This window comes from Rhododendron vialii, chromosome 9a (assembly GCF_030253575.1).
Source record: "Rhododendron vialii isolate Sample 1 chromosome 9a, ASM3025357v1".
NCBI lineage: Eukaryota > Viridiplantae > Streptophyta > Magnoliopsida > Ericales > Ericaceae > Rhododendron > Rhododendron vialii.
The window spans coordinates 35922624-35943847 of NC_080565.1; the positions used below are offsets into that span (position 1 = coordinate 35922624).

Here is a 21224-nt window from a genome sequence, read left to right on the forward strand (position 1 = left end):
AAATACATATTTATCTTTAATTATTGCATAAAATTAAATCAAAATATCTTTAAAATATTTAAAACTTACTCCCTCCGTCCCTTTTTAAATGTCCTACTTCGTAACTCCAATTTATTAAAAAGACATCATCATTACATCTTTCACATCAACTTTTTCCTCCACTTTCCCTACTTACCCATCATCATTACATTTTTACTCACTAATTTTTCAAAATAAAATCTACTTTTAGGGACAAAATAGACAATACACCAACTTTTACCTCCCTAACTTTACAAAATGGACACTTATTAAGGGACAGCCCAAAATGAAATACTGGACACAAAAAAAGGGACGGAGGGAGTAATTTTTATTAATTTTTTTAATAAAAAATTTAAAATTCCGAAGATGGGTAAATATTACTCCAGTAGTAGGATAGAGGAGTATATGTAAAACTACACACGTGTCCTTTGGTTTCCCCCAATTTGATCCTCCTTTTTTTTTTCTTTTTTCTTTTCTGGCAACTAGTCCTCCAATTCGATATAAACAGGAGGATTGAGAGGAGCCCTAAAACTTCACTACTCCGTCCATTTCTCCGATTCCCTTGCTACAAGCAACGAGAGCGCCTCCGGCGATGATGAGTACAACACATCGGTGATGATGGGTACAACGATGGCAGGTCTGGCGATTGAATCAGAGCCATCCCCAAATCTGCATCCAAAACTCCGGAGCTCAGGCAACGAACAGTACTCTCTCTCTCTCTCTCTCTCTCTCTCTCTCTCTCTCTCTCTCTCTCTCTCTCTCTCTCTCTCTCTCTCTCTCTCTCTTCTTCTTCTTCTTCTTCTTCAGTTCTGTTGTGCTAGAGTTAGAGGGCATGTTCGTCTTTGGGAACCCGGATATAGCAACGACAGGGGTACCCCTGTCGTTACCAAATCCACCTTCGGGTGGATTACAAATCCAGCTCGAGCCTAATCCGGGGTCAAATCCGGGTGGGTGTTTTTGTAGCCAAACACCGAAGATGAGGAGGAGGGGGAGTTGAAATTAGGGCGCTTGGCAAATCCGGCATCCAAACAGGCCGCTAGGGTTTAATGGGTGGTGTTTATGTGGAACAGGAAACCAACTAGCTACAGCAGTACTGACAGTGTCTTGCAATATCTATAAACAATATTTAAACAGTATTAAAAAAAAAAAAAAACCAAGAGTTAAAGGGGGCAGAGACGGGGTCAATGTGCACACGGACATGGGGCATAGAGAAGTACTGTCTCAGTTCTTCCATGTTACTTTCAAGGACTTGAATAGAAATTCAGAAGGGATAAATATTGAGGATGTATCCTCAACTAGCTAGTTTGGGTGTTTTATACATAATTGTCTTGATTGATTCATGCCGTCAATACTGATACATAAATGTGCAGTATAATTTTTAGTATGAACGTACGCGTATGCCCATTACACATGGTGTAACGATTCACTCCCGCTGAACTTTAACGTAATCAATCATGCGACTCAAAAGTTATAATACAGATTAATAGTAACTAGTAGTAAATACTCCATTCATCTCGATTTGTTTGTCCAATCTCAGATTTCTAATCATTAATTAAGGAAATCAAATCTAATCCGTTGATTTGAAAATTTACACAATCTTAGCCATTGATTTTAAAATTGGACAGTTAATTTGGGACATGTATAAATTAAAAAGGGGACAAACAAATCGAGACGGAGGGAGTATTATCTTATACACTAATTTAACCTTTCATATCTTTACCGACGTGGGATTCCTCTCCTGGAGCTCTCATTGTGAGCTGGACACTACTTAGATTTTATTTTATTTTTATAAACTAAAAGGTAGGATGCGGCAACCAGTGTAGAAACTCTCTTTGAGCGTAACCATAAGAGCTTCCTACCCGCCAAAGGAATGTCTGATTCGAGTCATAGCTATCTTCCGGAAGGACGGGCCGTCACTAAGACACCACTTTAGTGCAAAGCTGGTGAAAAGTTTTCCCCTTTGATTCGCAGATCGGTTTCGAGCACCTACCGACACTACTTATTGGAACACAAATTTCAATTGTGAAATTCCTTTTGTGCCACGGGTGGGTGTTGTACGCCCAAAGAGGGTTCGCTGACAAGTATCCAAATATTTGGTCTCTTGGCTTATTCAAAAGAACCAAAAAATTAATGAAAGTGTAGAAACTTTACATCTATCTCAAAATAAATTAACAATGAGTGGAGAAACCCAAAATGTTATTAAAACCTTATTTGATAAGTGAGTTAGAAATTGGGATAGGATTGCTAATCCTATGGGACCTCTAACTCATTGTTTGGTTGCACGAAATGGGATGGTATTAGGATGGACATGGAATTATCAATCCTCCCAATTCATGGGATTAACATTACCACCTCCTATCACGTATTACTAATCATTTCCCAAGCTTTGGCTGCAAAATAATTTCCTTGCCCATACTTCATTCATCGATCAATTCTTCATTGATATCCACAAGGGCAATGTTGGAACTTCATTATTTCAATCCTATCCTATATGTGTGAAACAAACGTGATATTTCAAATCTCATTTCCTTACGAATTCCAGCCCTAATCTCATTTCCTTACGAATCCCACCATATCTAACACAGTTATCAAACAAGACCTAAGTGATCACACATTCTACTCCCAAGCAAAGTAGGATTTCTATTGTCTTAACATCCCCCTCACGTGCAACCGCATTTGAGGTCTGTCACGTGTAGTCACTTTTTGGATCATATCATTATGCAGCTTTTTTTTGCTGGTTTGTCATCGTTGGATGTGGATTGTGAATTTTTTAAAAATGTAGGGTGAAACGGGCCCCGCTCTAATACCATTTAAAAACTTTACATTCATCTCAAAATCAATTGGCAATGAGTGGAGAGACCCCAAATGTTATTAAGTATCACCCATTTCACTCTCAAACAATATGATACTCTATTTTCTTAACAAAAAGTTTGTCTAAAAGTAGCCTTAGCGTGTGGGGTGAGGGGAGGGCAGACATTTGCGTAACAGAATTTGAGATAGAAATCCCAAGAGGTTGTCCTGGGACTAAGAAATTTGCTCCTTCTTAAGGTTTGAGGTTCAATTCTCCTTTCTAGCAACTCTTGGGGCGACCTCACCCTCACGCATAAACGCATAAAACGTCTGTAGGAAATAATCTGAGGTACGAGCGAATTAGCCCAGAACACCCCGCATTACCAAAAAAAAAAAAAATAGAAAAACGTAATTGGGGATAGTTGAGGTCTGAAATGCGTGAAGGCAACCTTGAGAGATAAAAATGGAAAGTGGAAGCCCTTGAGAATTTATCTATGTTGGGGCTGGAATATTATACATAGGGAATATATATGAATGATCACTACGGGCCCAGTACAAGAACTCTATGCAGCGGACCATTAAAAACTTTGAGCCCGTGACAAATAACCTCATGAGGCCCCTCGTGGAGACAGACTTTAACAGATGGATATCTTTTCAGAATCTTCATTGGTAATTTTTTACCGAGTGTTTGGTAACTTATTTTTTGACTTTTTATTTTTTATTTTTTGGCTATTTAGATTTTAATCAGAATATATTTTGAATCTGGTAGAATATTTAGATGATATGAAAATAATGCATTTCACGACAAGAGTAGTGTTTGAGAGATATGTGATAAAAATAAATTATGAATTAATTTTTCATTTTGTTGCCGCTTTTTATTTGTTGGGGTATATAATGTGTATGAATAATACTTTAAGCAATTTTTTACAAGTTATATATTGCAAAATCATTTTCTCTTTCGCTAATTGATAGACTCGAACTACTTCTGAATTTTTTTTGGTAATTAGAAATAAATAGCGATAAATGAAATAACGATGCGGACTATGTTCTTTGGTTCGGAAGTGTTTTTTATTCTTCCTTCATTTTTTAGTAATTGAATAATACTTCAAGCAATTTTTTACAAGTTATATTGCAAAATCATTTTCTCCTTCGCTAATCGATAGTTTCGAGCTACTTTTAAATTTTTTTGGTAATTAGAAATAAATAGCGATAAAGAAAATAACGATGCGGACCCTGTTCTTTGGTTTGGAAGTGTTTTTTTATTCTTCCTTCATATTTGAGTAATTGAAAGCATCCAACAATGTTAATAAATTTAAAAACAATGGACGGCGATAAATGTAAGACCGGGAAATTTAATTAAACAATGGACGGCGATATTTTAATGGAGGAGGAAACGACTAAACGAGGTAGTGGTCGAAACGTGGAAGGAGGCCGGGGAAGATTTTTCTCCTTCCCACTTGCTGCACCATCAGCTCCACGCAAGCGCCCGACACGTGTCGAACGATACCGCTTCCCAACCCTGCAGATAATTCCGCAGGCGTCAACCGACGTTGACATCTGGTCCCACACGTGTCCCTAAACCCCGCCCTTCCCTTCCCTCCCTTACGTAGACGTTTTCTTCTCGCAACAACGCCTTGTTTCGGACCAACAGTTGAGATACGAGAGCGCGTGCCTGACGCTCCTCTCCACTTTTCCAATATTTTGGCCCTGATGCTTATAAAAGACCATTGCGCAAAAATTTTGAAATCTCAAAACGGGATACTAAATCCTTGATAGTTAGGGGCGGATCCACGTTGAGTCACGTGGGGTCACGTGCCCCCACGCCTTTAAAAAAATTTGATGTAAATATATAAAAATTTCCTACATTTGTACAAAGCTTTAGCGTGGTGGAGTGGTTCTGTATGCCTTGGCAAAGTTTAAGGTGCCTAGGTTTAATTCTCAGGCATGCCATCCTTTTTTCTTTTCTTTTCTTTTCTTCTCTCTTTCCGTTATTTCTTTATATTTGTTCTATCTCTTTTTTTATTTATTTTTTCATTTTTGTTCTACCTCTTTCTTTTATTGCTCTATTTTTGTCCAATTTCTTTGTATTTTCCTCCGAATCCAAAATATTATGAAAATCAAGTTACTAAATTAAATTCTTTAATTTACTTTCTATTAATCTTACGGTTGCTACCGCGACAGTTGAAAGAGTATTTTCAGCCATGACTCAAAAATCGGTTGCGAAATAGAATGAGTAATTAATATTCAATGGTTGAGCGATAATTTAGTGATATATATATATATATATATATATATATATATATATAGAATTATTTTTTAAAATTGTGAACAATAGGTGCCCCAGTATATTGAATTCCTGGGACCGCCACTATTGATAGTACACTTTAGCATAGCGAATCCAATAGCCTAGATATCAAGGGGTATGGGGAGCTAGGGAATGGTGGGATTCAAACTCGCCACTTAATAGACATGCAGAGGAGTTTCAAAAAGATAACAAGTTCAACCACTAAGTTATGAGTCAACATCTATGGATCGAGTTGTGAGAATTGATTCATAGTAGTATATTAAAATGAGATGTATACGATAAGCAAAATACGGTGACGTCAGGGGAAAAAAAAAACGGTCTCACTAGTTTCCTGTTACTCGTATTAAACAACAATCACAAATTCATGTATTCAAGTTGGCCGTGTTGATGAGATTATTATTTTTTACTCTTCGTAGTTGAATTGCACAGTATTTTTTAAATTGAAACGCAATTAACTGGAAGCTATCCATTATAATTTGAGTTAAAATTTATAAACACTCCTAGGGAACCATCATTTAAATATTTAATATCTAATCCACGAACAAAACTATTGAATCACTATAGGGCCACCATAAGTAGTAATTTCAATATACTCATCTAAAGTACTAACTAGTAGGAGTAAGTCCTTAAAGAACCTAATTTATTGCGTAGGTGTATCACCTTTTTTGTCAATATGTATATCATGGGATTTTATATTATGTATTTTCCGGATTGCAAAGCTTTAATCATGTGCGAATTCATTCTATCAATTCAATTAATTTGTTTAGAAAATAACCAAAATACAAGCATAAATGTCATCAAATGTGAAAGGAGATATGTAAATTCTACTCCCTATCTCACAAAATACGCGTACCTGAGAAGGAACGTGGACATGAGTGTAAGAATATCATTTAGAAACATCTCGAATTATAAATTTCGTGAGAAAGGAAGAACGAAAAACCGAGCGGAGGACAAGAACTAAAAGCATCTCCAATGGGAGATGTCAATTCATACATGGACATGTTAACGGTTACAATTGACACCAAAATTCAATCCAACCTAACAGCCTTCTTTGATGCCAAAATTTACGTGACTTTGAAGGGAATGGCAAAATTGTCAAAGTTGACAACCACCCTTCTCTGTGCCAAATTTCAAAAAATGACTGTTTGGATTGATATAAGAATTGACATTAAGGGTTGGAGAGGGATAATTTGATGTCAAATAAAAAAAATTTGGCATAAGGGTTGGAAAGGAAGGCTTTGATGTCAAATTGGAAAGGGTAGTCCTATGGTACACACTTCTTATTAGGGGGTGTACCATATACACAATGATTTTAAACCCTTTAATTTAAAAGTGAATAATCCGGACCACCCATTTATTAAATCAATTAATAAAATGAAAAAATAGCTTAGCAGGTAATAGATTATTCTTTCTTCCTTGACTCTCTTTCCCTCTCCCTCATTTGTAAAATACTGTAAATTATATAGCATAACCATAATTGTTATGACAACACAAAAAATTGGCATTTTCTTATCACAATGTGTCGTATCAAAAGAACATTTAGAATTATACATTTAATATATTTGATATAAGATCAATTTCTCTGTTGTAACTGAATGTACGGTTGACTTGCAACCGCGACACAATAATGACGATCAAAACCATTGATTTCGTTATATTTGTTGATTAAATAATCCACGTAATTTTTTGGCTCCATAGAGTTTAGAAAGTCCTTTCATCGGCATCCGAATTCAATAGTAAAAGAATTTTTTTTGTTTGATTAAAGGTCTAATGATAAGCGATCAACTTCATTCATATATCTAGATACATTAAATTTTTTCGATTACGCAATTGTTGATATCTAATTTTGGTGACAATACTAAATATCGTATGACTTGATATTCTAACAGTTATGATTGATCATTCTAAAAATACTCGCTAACGACATTTAGTTATGGTATGGTATTTTGCCGATTATAACTATCGTTAACTAAATATTCTGATTGAATTTTTTTATATGATACGTTGTGGGTATGATAAAGTTAATTTATTGTGTTGTCATAACAAATTTGATTATATTACTGAATTTGTGGTTTGGTATTTTGCTAATTATAACTATCGTTAACTAAACTTTTCGATTAATTTTTTTTATATGACAAGTTGTGGATATGAAAACGTCAATTTATGGTGTTGCCATAACAAATTTGGTTATATTACTGAATTTGTGGTATTTTGGACTTGTTACAGAATATTTTAATCAATTTCCTTTGCTATGAGTCTATGACAGTTGTGAACATGAAAATGTCAAATTATGGTATTGTCATAATAATTATGGTTTGTTATATAATTTGTAGTATTTAAATATGTTTTCTTTTGATATGATACGTTGTGATAAAAAAAATGACAATTTTAGGTGTTGTCATAACAAATTTGGTTATTTTATTGAATTTGTGGTATTTTACAAATGTATTTTGTTTGGGTATAACAATTGTTAATTTTGGTACGACATATTTTGATTTGTTACGGAATACCATACGTGTCAAAAAAAAATTGGTACGACTCATTGTGGTAAGATAATACTAATTTATGGTGTTGTCATAACATTTTTGGGTATCATTATTTAATTTGTGATATTGTACACATATATTTTGTTAGAGTACAAGTATTACGGTTTCTAGTACGAATAATTATGGTCATATAATAACAATATTTTTTAACTATAGGTAACCTGCTAATGACATGTTCAACAGGTAAATTTTGAAGTAGATGCCGTAACTAGCATAAAAAATATGCATTAGAAAACAACAAATCGTCATAATGAAAATCACAAATTGTCATAATTTAGATATACGGCATACCCTGTGTATCATAACTTTGTCCAATTAAAAATGTCAAAATATCACGTAAGCCTTTAAAAAATATTTGACATCTCTAATATGCAGTCATGGATTGGAGATGCTCTAACCTTCCCACCGCCGTGAATGTGTGGTGAAGTGGCGGTTAGTGGTGACACACAACGCTACAATGTTTGACCCGTACCACCCACGCCAACCCCGTTACTTTTAAGTTTTAACGTCAATTTTGTAAGAAAAAAAATCCCCAAAAACTCCACCGAACGAACAGAGAATATTCTATCAATTTTCAAATTATGAAAAGAAGGGCTTCAATTTTACTACAATATAGAGATTTTGAAGATTTTAACTCTTTGAGAGAAAACGAAGGCATGTGTAGCTCAAAGCCGCCAGAGCGCGTCGCGTGTGCACCAATGACACACGAATCTCGTATTCCAAACGATCTCGCCACGTGTTGGTATCCTCTGCACCTGTAAAAAATCCCCCAAAAAAAATTATAAAAAAAGATTAAAAAAATCGGGCGTATAGAGTAGAAACAGGCGAGGTCGGGTCGTTCCCATAGTACCACCCACATGCGTGTCAGAAAAGCAAAAGCCCCGCCGCGCCCCTCCGTGTTTAGCTCCCATTGGTCCACGTACCACGCCATCGAAAAGAACCTCCACGTGGTAATCTCCCCAGCAGGAGAGAGAAACGCGACGATGCGATGGACGGCGAGGATCTACCGCCTTTTTCAAGCGTCCACGTCGCTCCAGTTGTGCGTGTCGGATCCCCCTGCCCGTGACTGTTGCCCGCTGCCCTTAAAAGCTTCCCCCCGTCCCTCATTTCTATCTTCCGAAAAAAATCTCTAGCACGTAGATAGCTTTTGTGTTTTCCTGTCACGAAATCGTTTGGTTTGGAGTGCAAAAGGGGAGAGAGAGATCAGAATTCGCATTTAGCTAATTCGCGGTTCGTGGGTTTTTGGAATGGCGGGTGTGTGTTTCGGGGGAGAGACGGAGACGTCGGCGCCGGTGGAGCCGAGCAGCAAGGCGGCGAGGCGACGGCGCATGGAGATTCACCAGTTCAAGTTCCTGGGCGCGGATATGGCGCCGGAGGGCGACAGGAAGCGGCAGAGGCTGGAGATTGTTTTTCCGGCGAAGGAGGAGCACTGTGCGGACGGGGTAGAAGGTCGTATGGTTAGTTACAAGGGGAAGATGGTGGAGACGGGAGATTCGGAGGCGAAGGATGCGAGTCAGTGCGAAACGTCGTCGTCTGCTGTGAAAATCGGGGCTGAGGTGGTTGGGGAGTCTCCTAACTTCGGGATGACGTCCGTGTGTGGAAGGAGGAGAGATATGGAGGATGCGGTTGCAATTCACCCGTCGTTTAGCCGGCGGAGTGGTCGGGATGCGGCCGATCTTCATTTCTTCGGCGTTTACGACGGCCACGGTTGCTCTCATGTAAGGCCATGTTCTTCCTTAATTATTGTTTTCATGTTGTTTAGTACTCCTCCTCATCCACGTAAAGTTGGTTCCAACGAAATTATGTTCAATTTTTCAAACTTAAAATTAATATTTTATTAAAATAACTTTACGATTTCTTTTGTACTGTTCAAAAGCTCAGATCGAAATCTATCCAACAAAATTTATATTGCAAAAAAAATTTTCGGGTACTTAGAAATTAAACGTAGTTTCACATGAGGCTAACTAACTACGGAGGGAATAAGGTTTCGTTCCGGAACAAAGAAAAAATTTTTATTTTTTAAGAAGGTAATTTCAAGCTAAAAAATTATAGATTTGTTGAAATCTAAAAATATACAATATGGATCTTGTTTAAAAGATCTCATCGAGATTTTTTTATACGATGCAAAAAATATTTTTTATTTATATTATTTTTAAGTTTAAAAATATAAAATAAACTGCTTATTTTCTAAAAAAATTTCTGGAACGGAGCCTAAATTTTTTGTTGGAATTTTGTTAGATTCACGTTCAATTTTTACGCTTGAGCTGAATTTTAAGGTGCGGCCGCTTCAGATCTTAGAAAATTTACGTGCTTAATTCCTTTGACGGAGTTTTTCGAACCTTTGATTGATGGTGGTGTTGCTGTGATTTTTGTAGGTGGCGATGAAGTGCAAAGATCGAATGCACGAGATAGTGAAAGATGAGGTGGAAGTAGGTGAGGAGGGAGAAGGCGCGTGGAAGGAAATGATGGCGCGTAGCTTTTCGCGCATGGACAAGGAGGTGACGGAGTGGAGCAACGGCGGCGCCGTCGGCGTCTCGAGTTCCGTTTGCAGGTGCGAACTCCAGACTCCGCAGTGCGACGCCGTCGGATCTACCGCCGTCGTCGCCGTCGTGACGCCGGATAAGATCGTCGTCTCCAACTGCGGTGACTCGCGCGCCGTGCTTTGCCGCAACGGCGTCGCCATTCCACTCTCCCTCGATCATAAGGTGAGGCTTCTAACCGAAAATCACCGATTCGATTTTCTACTTCTTCAATTTGCTATTTCACTTCTCTTGACGATTGAGATCTGCGTCGCTCGGTTATTTGAAACCTTGGCTTTGTGTTCTCTGTATTAATCGCAGCCTGATAGGCCCGACGAGCTCAATCGAATTCAAACCGCCGGTGGTCGAGTGATATACTGGGACGGAGCAAGGGTACTCGGAGTCTTAGCAATGTCTAGAGCAATTGGTATGCCCTTACTTAATCCATCATTTGATATATCGAATTCAAAATGTTTATCCAGAGTCTGATCTAGATCGTTTATCCATTTTATAGGTGACAATTACTTGAAGCCGTTCGTGATACCTGAACCGGAAGTAACCGTAACGGATCGGACGGCGGAGGACGAGTGCCTTATCCTGGCGAGCGACGGGCTGTGGGACGTGGTGTCGAACGAGGTCGCTTGCGGCGTCGCCCGGATGTGCTTGCAGGCGCAGAAGCCGCCGTCGCCGCCCCAGTCGCCGGGGAGCGAGGTGAATCTGGCCTCCGTCTCCGGGGTGAGCTCCGACAAGGCTTGTTCCGACGCGTCCGTTTTGCTGACTAAGTTGGCCTTGGCCAGGCACAGCACGGACAACGTGAGCGTCGTCGTCGTCGATTTAAAAAGAGGCCTATAGCTAATCGTAAAGTCCGGTTGTCTGATAGTAGTATTTCTGATTACTTCTTTCGTTATTATTTGGCAAGGGTATGGATCTCTCTGTTGAGACCTTGTATCCTTCAAGAAGAGAAGGATTGGAAGAACATATATAATTTCTTTCAGGTGATTTTAGCTAGCGTGTGTTCTAATGGAGAATTGAATTGAACCTTCTTTTTTTGCCAAACGAAATTTTATTGCCAGAAAATATCATAACATCAGGGGGCTACTATCCTCAGAAAGAAGATTAGAAGCAAGGGAGAGAAATTTCACACACAGATACTACTTTCACATGCAGTACTCTTGGCCACATCGGGATTCACAGAGATACTAGCACATCTCACAAAATCGCTCACCAACAACCAAACCCAGTAACCACAAAGGAAACGAGAGCATCTCCGGTCTTCACCCAATATTTTTTTCTCAAATTTGAGTTATTTTGGATAAAAATTTATTTTGGGTAGACACATCTCCAATCATCAAATCTAAAATTTATCTAAATATATATGCATTTTATTCTTAATGGCATAATGGTAAATAAGGTAAAACAATCAAATCCAAAATGAAGAGACTTGGTATTTTTCTCTCTCCATCTCCGTCTCTCTCCCCCCAAGAATCAAACAAAAAAAAATTTTCACACTAAACCCAAAACCGACACAACGACAAAGACAATTCTGAAACTCGTTCATCATCGGAGGCTAGAAGATAACGACAACTCTAGAGGATCCAAGACGGCTTAGAGGTCACAACGCCATTGCTACTTTCTGCATCACCTCTCAGACCTTCGGCCCTCAGCCTGCCGCCACTGCCGACAAGGTTCTCTCCCTCCCTCCTCATCCGTCTTTCTCTCTCTCTAACTAGCTGTTGGAGAAATGGGTCAAGGCAAAAGTTGCCTCATATTTGGGCAAAAAAATGGGTAAAACTCAAAATGGAGAAGGGTTTGGGTCAAAGATTGGAAAGAGATTTTTGTGATTTTTGTCCCATTTTTAAATTTGAGTCTTAAAATGGGTCAAGGCCGGAGATGCTCTGAAAACACCCACAATGGGGTGAGGAAGATTTCCGAAGGGGAGAGACCCACGTTAAAAAAATTCTAAAGCAATACACTGAAAAACATAAAATCGAAAACCCTAACAACTACAATCGCCGCCCCTCCTCCTGCCCGGCCATCTCATCCCGACAGCCTCCACCGTGAATATCAGAGCAAATCCACAACAAACGAATCGAACCGGGAGCAGACGAATCAACTAGACCACCACCCCCCATCACGCACTTACGGGAACTCCCTAAGCCATCATCCCATGAAGGCTCCATGAAAGCCAAAGGCGAAGAACCGCCTCCAGCTGCCCTGTGGCCGCCGGTGTACCACCACCCCCTCAACGTTCAATTTGGGCCTCCCTCTTTGCTTCAGGCTGCCGATGTCCGACTCCAAAGCGATTCGTTGCCGTCGTCGCTATAAGTTGAAAAATAATCCTCTGAATGCGGCAAAAAACAGATGCGGAGATGATAAGGGGGAGAGATCTAAGGGAGAGAGAGAGAGAGAGAAAAGGCGGGAGAGAGGGGGGGAGGCGCTGCCCCTCTCCCAGGAAAACCCTAGTCACCTGTTTCTTTCGGGAGAGATGCTCTCAACTTAGAGAGAGAAAGAGAAAGACAGCAATTGAATTGAACTTACAATTCCATTTTACATCAAAATATAGTTAATGCCATCTTTAGACAGCTCAATGGTATTCAGTGCATTTAAGATCATGTTCTGCTAATTAAAATAAGTATTGAGTATTTATTTTTTAAATTAAATGTGATTTATTATGTAAGAATAATATCACGTAAAACGAAAAATAAGTATTTTAGGTCTCATTTTTACTAACAAAAAATACTAAAAATTGAACGCATTTTACCATCTCGTTTTCGCAAACAAAAAAGTTTCAACATTTTACCATCACATTTTCATTAACAAAAATGTTGTCAACAAAAAAAAATTTAGCTACTGTAACTCTACTCTACTCATCAACTTATTCACTACCAGAAATAACTTGACATTTTTCAACAGCTTATTCACTTTGGGAACACCTAACAACTTCTCAATCACAAATAAAATTTTACAAATTTTTTACTACCAGAAATACCCTTAGAAAATAATAACCTTAGTGAAACAGGTCTCAAGAACAGCTACACCGATGATACACAGTTTTTTTGTATTTGATAAAGTCCATTCTTACATAATGTTGGTAATATCTAGGAAATTGAATTTATGTGCCAGTCTTAAGAGGGAGACGGAGGAGAAGTTATTGGGCGCCGGACGGATATTACACACGTCGTACTCTGTCGGCGATGCCAGCCGTTTAAACGGACGGTTTAAATTTTAGAGAGAAAAAGAAGAAAAGTGGTCGGGTGAGGGAAGGGAGAGAGAATAAATCTAAACTGTTCAAAACATGTTTAGGCTGTTAGGATCGTTGACGGATACTGCAATACGATATCCGTTCGGGCACCCAAAAATTCCTCAAGAGGGGAGAGAGGGAGGGAGTTGTGCATGATGTGCATCATTCCATGTTAATAAGGGCCGGGCGTCGCAGTACCCGTCGGATCCCAAAAATTTCTCGAGACGGAGAGATAGCGTGGTCATTCCAAACTTCGTTAGGGTTCATGACCGATATACGTCATTACACGATCCGTCCTGATTTTCAACCCCTCTGTTTTCAAAATATAACTATGGACTCTTGCTACTGACACAGCAAGTCTTTGCACATATTATGCACAGATTGTAGGGCTGTTACGAACCCGACCGGACCGAAAAAGACTGAAAAAACCGACCGATCGGTTCGGTCTTCGGTCGGTCCAAGGGAGTTTTTTTTCGGTTCGGGGTGGACCGAACCGAACCGAACCTAGGTCGGTTCGGTCTCGGTTTTCTGGAAATCTATACCGACCGAACCGAACCGAACCGAATGCGGACCGAACCGACCGAACCGACCGAACTATATATTTTATATATTTATATAAATTATTTTAATTTTCTGGCTCTTATTGTTTTAAATTGTTAACTTCCAACAAAATTTTGAATGGTTAACTTTTGGCTCTTACTTTTTTTTTTTGGAATTTCATTGCTTGATTTATTTACTTTGTTACTCTCATTGGTCAGATCAAGTATAGTTTTTAGGACTTGACTTGAAAGAGGGGGCCTAGGGGTGATATTACTTACCAATCCAATTTCTTCTGCCTGGATTGGGAATGCTGTTCCACACATTGGCTCAATTTTACACCTTAAATAACCGTGGCTTTTTCTTTTCCTTTTGAATAAAGCGGAGTTGGGCGAAGATGGGGACGTTTTTGCAAAATTTTCCAATCGATTGCTCTCTCTGTTCTAAATTACTTTAACTCCTCAAAGTAATATATAGTAGTGTAGAAGATATTTCCAATCGATTGGAAAAAAAAAAAAAAGAGGTGAAAGAGTACTTGTGAAAGTTGTAATTGTTTGAGCATACTTGTTGACCACTTAAATAGGAACTTGCACAGGTATTAAATAGGTTATGCACTATTGAACTAGGAGAAAATTTTGTTTCTAGTTAGATGACCCTTTTACTCTTCTATGCTTTCTTTTCAAGTTTCAAGTGCCTTTTATTTTCCTAGGTCTTTCAATTCCAACGAGTTAAGCAAAAAAAAAAAAAAAAATCTCCCATGGCTACTCCATACGATACCAGTAAGCTTTCTGAAGGTTGGAAAAACAAATGGATGTTAGTATTGTAGCACTTCTTTTTATACTCTCCCTGTTGTTGTATGTTAATTTTTTTTTCAATTGGTGTTTGAAAAAAAAGAAAGAAGGTACAAACCATACAATGGCCCAAATATGGGTGAAAAAATGGCCCAAACATGGGTGATTGACTTAAGGTTGAAAATTGCCCAAATATGGGTGAGAAACATGTGAAAATGGCCCAAATATGGGTGAAAAAATGGCCCAAATATAGCCCGTAGTCTATTGTTAGTATTTAGAATGGCCCAACTAAGGCCCATTTCGGGCGGACCGAACGCCCCGAACGCCCTGACCGAACCGAACCCACCCCGAACCGAACCGAACCGAAATTAATACCGGTCGGGATCGGTCTCCGGACTATGTACCCCGAACCCGATCGGGGTGCGGCAAATCCACCCCGAACCGAACCGAACCGACCGAATAACACCCCTAACAGATTGTATTGTAGAGCTCACTAAGAGTTCTTTACAAATAATTCGATCCGTTAATTATGTTTAAAACATTTTTTCAGTGGTCTCCGTAAAAAATTAGCTCAATTTGATTCATATAATTGTTTGATCTAATCATCTAACTGTTCATTCAGCTTTTTGGAGAATGAAAAGTTAGACGATTAGATCATGTACTAATAGGTATCGGATTGAGTTAATTTTACACGAGGGCCCTTGAAAAAATATTTTAAAACATAATGAACGGCTCGGATTACTTGTGTGGAACCCGTAGTAGACCCCACATAACAATCTGTGCACAAATTTGCTGTGTCCACAGACTTTCTGATAACTATGTCTCGTTTGGGTGGCAATATAGATTAGGATATTGCTACTCACACAACGATCCAAACATAACAACTTACACAACCTCTCACATACATGTGGGACCCACACATAGTAGTGTGTGTGGAGCCCACATGTATGTGAGAGATTGTGTAAGTTGTTGTGTTTGAAATTGTTGTGTGAGTAGCATTTTTGTATAGATTAGTGGTAACCAAAAAAAAACCTTGATATGGGTAATTTTATGGGCAAATTTCACTGACCTCCCCTGAGGTTTCTGACACGAACAGAAACCTCCCCTGAGGTTTCTGAAATGACCCTGCCCTCCCCTTCTTTACCCGACAATACCAAAGGACCCCCCTGCCGTTAACTTTCCGTTAGAAAATGGATGGAAAAGGTGATGTTGTACTATACTTTTTACAATACCTATACTACTCTCATCAGACTCTTTACCCCTCTCATTTATAAAATATAAAATACAAACATTTCTACATTTTGCGCTCATTTCACTTTGAGATTTTGTCCTTATTTAAAAGGATTCATATTTGTTAATTTTCTGTCAAACTCTTGTGAATTATTGGTTCGTCTTGATAAGAGGAATTGAAAAAAGTAAAAAATTAAGACTTTTACCAAATATTTTGAGAAATTCAATATTTTGGGTAAAAATAATAAATTTATACTCTTTTGATTCCTCTCGTTGAGACAAACCAATAATCCACAAAAATTTAACGCAAAACTAGCAAATACGAACAAAATTCAAATATGAACAAAAACCAAAAAGCCTAAAAAGCCCCACAAACAAGCCCGCATGAAAAAAAAATTTGTGGGTTTGTTTGTGGGATTTTTAGGCTTTTTAGTTTTTGTTCATATTCAATTTTTTCATGCAGGCTTGTTTGTGGGATTTTTAGGCTTTTTGATTTTTGTTCATATTTGAATTTTTTTCGTATTTGCTAGTTTTGCGTTAAATTTTTGTGGATTATTGGTTTGTCTCAACGAAAGGAATCAAAAGAGTAAATTTATTACTTTTACCCAAAATATTGAATTTCTCAAAATATTTGGTAAAAGTCTTAATTTTTTACTTTTTTCAATTCCTCTTATCAAGACGAACCAATAATTCACAAGAGTTTGACAGAAAATTAACAAATATGAATCCTTTTAAATAAGGACAAAATCTCAAAGTGAAATGAGCGCAAAGTGTAGAAATGTTTGTATTTTATATTTTATAAATGAGAGGGGTAAAGAGTCTGATGAGAGTAGTATAGGTATTGTAAAAAGTATAGTACAACATCACCTTTTCCATCCATTTTCTAACGGAAAGTTAACGGCAGGGGGGTCTCTTGGTATTGTCGGGTAAATGAGGGGAGGGCAGTGTCATTTCAGAAACCTCAGGGGAGGTTTCTGTTCGTGTCAGAAACCTCAGGGGAGGTCAGTGAAATTTGCCCGTAATTTTATAGGTTTGCATAATTGAATGGAAAACGTAGGACACGTGGAAAAACGTACCATCTGACATTTTTTAAATTTATATTATTGGATTTGAGTAGAAAGATTTGATAATGATGTTTGGACGGATTAGCGTACAAAAACGTTACAGTATTCTATTCGTGGATGTCTGTGTCTAAGGCTCCGTTTATTTAAACGTAAAATATTTTATTCTTTTTTTGTTGTTTGGTTAGAAAAAAATGGAAGGGAATATTTTAAAGGTAAAACATTTTATATCAAAGGGGTAAAACGTTTTCCTCTTTTTTTCCTCATAAGTCATTTTTGTTTTCGGTGCCAAAACACGTGCCCGTCCCCTGAACTGCGGTTCAGAGCCAATGTTGCTTCTTTTTTTTTGGAACTGCAGCCAATGTTGCTACTTGAGTGGTGCTACAGTTTCTGACCAAAAGGGTTTCCGATCGGGATCCTGACGTCCTGCCAGGCACATTCTGGCCACTGGACAGTCAATTCGAGCCGTCCATAAATTTTAAAAAAAAACCGAGTGGGTCTTTACGAGAATCAATGGCATCCGATGTGTGTAGGTGCTCGATCCAAACACTCCATGTTTTTGTATATATATAAAAATATGGAGTATATATACACAAAAATATGGAGTGTTTGGATCGAACACCTACACATATCGGATGCCATTGATTCACGCGTGAGTCCACTCGGTTTTTTTCTTTTAGAATTTTTGGATGGCTCGGATTGGCCGTCCGGTGGCCGGAATGTACCCGGCGGGGCTTCGGATCCCTATCGGGATTTTGGGTCAGGAACCGTATCATTAACGCTTCTTAGTCCCTCTGAAATCTCACTCGACACCAGTCGATTGGACCCCTCAAATTTTCAGATAAAATGTAGCAGCAAAAAGCTCTCTTTTTATTAGCATCACAGAATAATTTTGAAAAATATTTTATATGTTTCAACCAAATGCTGGAAAATAAAAATTTAAAGTTTGTTTTTTGTAAAACCATTTTACATGGAAAACTTTTTACATCGTAAAATATTTTATGTCGAAACAAACGGAGCCTAAAGGTAGATTGGTTTGTAATACTGTAGTCTTGACTAAATAAATTTTCTGACCTACATGACAAATGCAATTCACCCTAAATTATTTTGTGACGTTTTCTTATTCCGTCATAATAGCACACCGAAGCCGGCTCACTTCAATATTCCTCGTATTTATACGGATATGTACCCTAAAAACTGAAGAAGATAGAGAGACAGATTTAACGAATGAATATCTTTGTATCATTTGAAAAGAAATGATATGACAACTTCAACCTTAAACATGAAAATATGTTCGCACGTGACGTGAATTAATGTTGCTTTGTTTGCATGCTTATACATTCTCCGCTTTATTTTATACTCAAAATATTGATGATAAATGATTTTTTTGCAAGTATAGTTTAATAGACAATAGACGGTTAATAATTAAATAATAAACGGCAGACGATTGATTTGTGTAAAGTAATTGACGGTGGACGATTTAGATATTCATTCTACGTCTTACATATTTTAATACTAATATAGTCACAGATTTTAAAAATAATTTTTAGATAACATCATAAATTACTTAGGCTTATATTTCATCCAAAATATTATGATAAGTGTGAATTCGAGCCGTTCATTCTCTTCCATGAAACGAAGCCCACGTGGCTAGTGAAAGGATGGCCAAACAATCGCTAACCCTTGGCCCAGACAAACGGTCATGGAAAAAAAAAAAAAAAAAACTTGCTATCCTTTTGTCCTTATTATTGGATTCTATGTATGTATGTAATTCTATGCCCACTTGACTTCTCTGTAAAATGAATTAACATAAATTATATATATTACTTCCCAATTTGAGGTAATCACCCAAACGTGTACAATATTCTCATCGACAAAAAATAGTTCTTGTTGCATTGACCAACTCTGTGGTGGTCGAAAGTAATTTTTCCCTAACAACATGTAAGGCTTGTTTTAAAAAAAAAAAAAACCAACTTGGCTTTTTACAGCACCGCAAACAAGAACGAATCAATTATTCACAAAAATTTGAAGTAAAACTAACAAATGAAAAAAAAAATTGAATAAAAACAAACCATGTTGGGTTTTTTATTTTTTAAACAAGCCTTAGATCTAAAGCATGGTCTTTCCCATCATAAAAAGAATAAACAAAATACGGTATTGCAAAGCAAGAGAGAGAGAGAGAGCGCGCGTGCATATAGAGTTTTGCTCAGACTTTAATTGAGCTCCTCGCAAGTGGACGGTGAAATTGAACTTCTAAAATTAGTCGAGTTTGTTTGTAAGCTGACCTGGATACCTGACTTATGAAAAAAAAGAAAGAAGAAGATGGATACTGGGATAAAGGAACAAAATGCAACTATGCAAGTATATTACGGGCGAGAGACAGAATGAGAACCCAGATCTTAACTTTTAATTGGAGAAAAAAAAAAAAAAGTGCGTTAGAAATCTCAGAAACCATATCCAAAATACTACCCACTTGCCAACCAGAAACATAGTAGTATCTATGGACCACGGCAGAGAAAGTGAAACAACAACTGAAAAACCAAACAACAAGTCTGGCTGCCATGAATACTAATCACAGATACGACTGGTTTAAGCTCAAACATGCGGGCAAAATTCCATTTGTACGTCAACAAACATTCTCATAACATCTAAATAGAGTGAGGATAACGGTATCCAGCAGGAACACAGAATTGTGGCATAAAGAATGAAAAGGGACGGGACGATTCCATTGCCAAAGCATCAGATTTGTAAATTGTAGGCGTTACGTGTATGAAAAAGTTTTAAAAGCTGCAATCAGGTTAGTAAGGGCTCCTATTCGCCTCGAATTAGGCCCGATGGCCTGTTTAATCTGAGCCCGAAACACGTCCAATTTCAGCTTGAAGAGTTGGGTTTGAAATATAACTGCGCTTCGCAAATTGCCAGTCTAAAATTTTGTGTGCTGGGCCAGATGCTTGGTCTAGTTTATTTAAGATGATATTGGACATCTCTGTAACATAGCAGAAGAGGTTTACCTATTGCAATCTATACGGTTTGTTTCATAGAGGAAAACTAGTGAGAGGCCCGCAGGCAAGATCTTGCCTGCGAGTTTGAAGTTGACCTATGAGCATGAAAAAATTGCGATCGCCATAGCCTCTTTTTTTTTGAAATGATCGATACCATCGATTATAGAAATCATCCAAAGATGGAGGAATGAACCAAAATTACCAAATCCTAGACACAGGCACTTGCTGCAAATACAGGCCTGAGGAAACGTCGGTACTTAGAACCAGTTGCGAAAAAAGCAATAGAAAATCCAAAAAATAAACCAAATTCAAACCCTAGAAAACACATATGAAATCTGGAACACATTAAGAAAGCAATCTTGGAAAAAAGAGAAGAAACTACAAGTCAAAATTTTTATGATTAGTGAGAAGCTGGACATCATATTTGAAAAGTAAAACCACAATGACTGCTTCCTTAAGAGTATCTCCACTCTTACTCAAATTTGAACTCAAACCCAAATTTAAGTAAAAATTGTCCAAAACACCACTTCACTCTTTACTCAAACTCATGCCAAATTTGAGTTTTGCTCAAATTTTTTCCCAATTTGGTTTGAAACCAATTCCTTACTCAAATTTTGAAAGCAATTTTCTTCCCCTCAAATTTACAATTATGCCATTAATGAAACCTTTACTCAAATTTATGCCTGGATTTGCATTTGCCCATTGGATTGCTTTATACAAAATCAAGTTTTTACCCAAATTTTTACTTATCTTTAGGTAAAAAATTGAGTAAGGAGTGGAGATGCTCTAACAAAGTGAGAAAATTTGATAAAAAAAACAAAAAACAAAGTGATAAATTGATAGTTACCCACAGAGTTGGAAAGTCATCTTGTTGCCCACAGAGTTGGAAAGTTATCTCCATTGCGCAATTGAAAATGTAATAACTCCAATCATGTAAAGCAAGAAATAATGGTAACTCTGTAGTTGACTTATTTTTAGCCACTATGTTCTTCAAAGAAGACAGTCTAAAGTTCCATGAGAATACAAGGTAGCCATCAAGGAGGTGTGCAACACGATAATTAAGTCCACGAAATGAAGAACATGGCAACGAAAAGGACTATACATACATACATAAATAGATTATCTTAGAAGCACATAAAAAACTGCATTTTGGGTAGGTACCGTTCTCCTTTGGGCTCGTAGAG

At 37.7% G+C, this 21224-nt stretch overlaps 2 protein-coding genes across 2 annotated transcripts in view; both read left to right on the plus strand.

Annotated features, from left to right (window-relative positions):
• Nucleotides 1-21224, plus strand: part of LOC131300112 (mannose-1-phosphate guanylyltransferase 1) — a 58059-nt gene that overhangs the window by 19395 nt on the left and 17440 nt on the right. The window lies entirely within an intron of this gene.
• On the plus strand, nt 8766-11234 carry LOC131300110 (protein phosphatase 2C 37-like). Its single transcript, XM_058325799.1, has 4 exons — nt 8766-9377; nt 10035-10364; nt 10500-10605; nt 10693-11234. The coding sequence occupies exons 1-4, from the start codon at nt 8907-8909 to the stop codon at nt 11028-11030; spliced, it is 1245 nt and encodes a 414-aa protein (XP_058181782.1). The 5' UTR covers nt 8766-8906; the 3' UTR covers nt 11031-11234.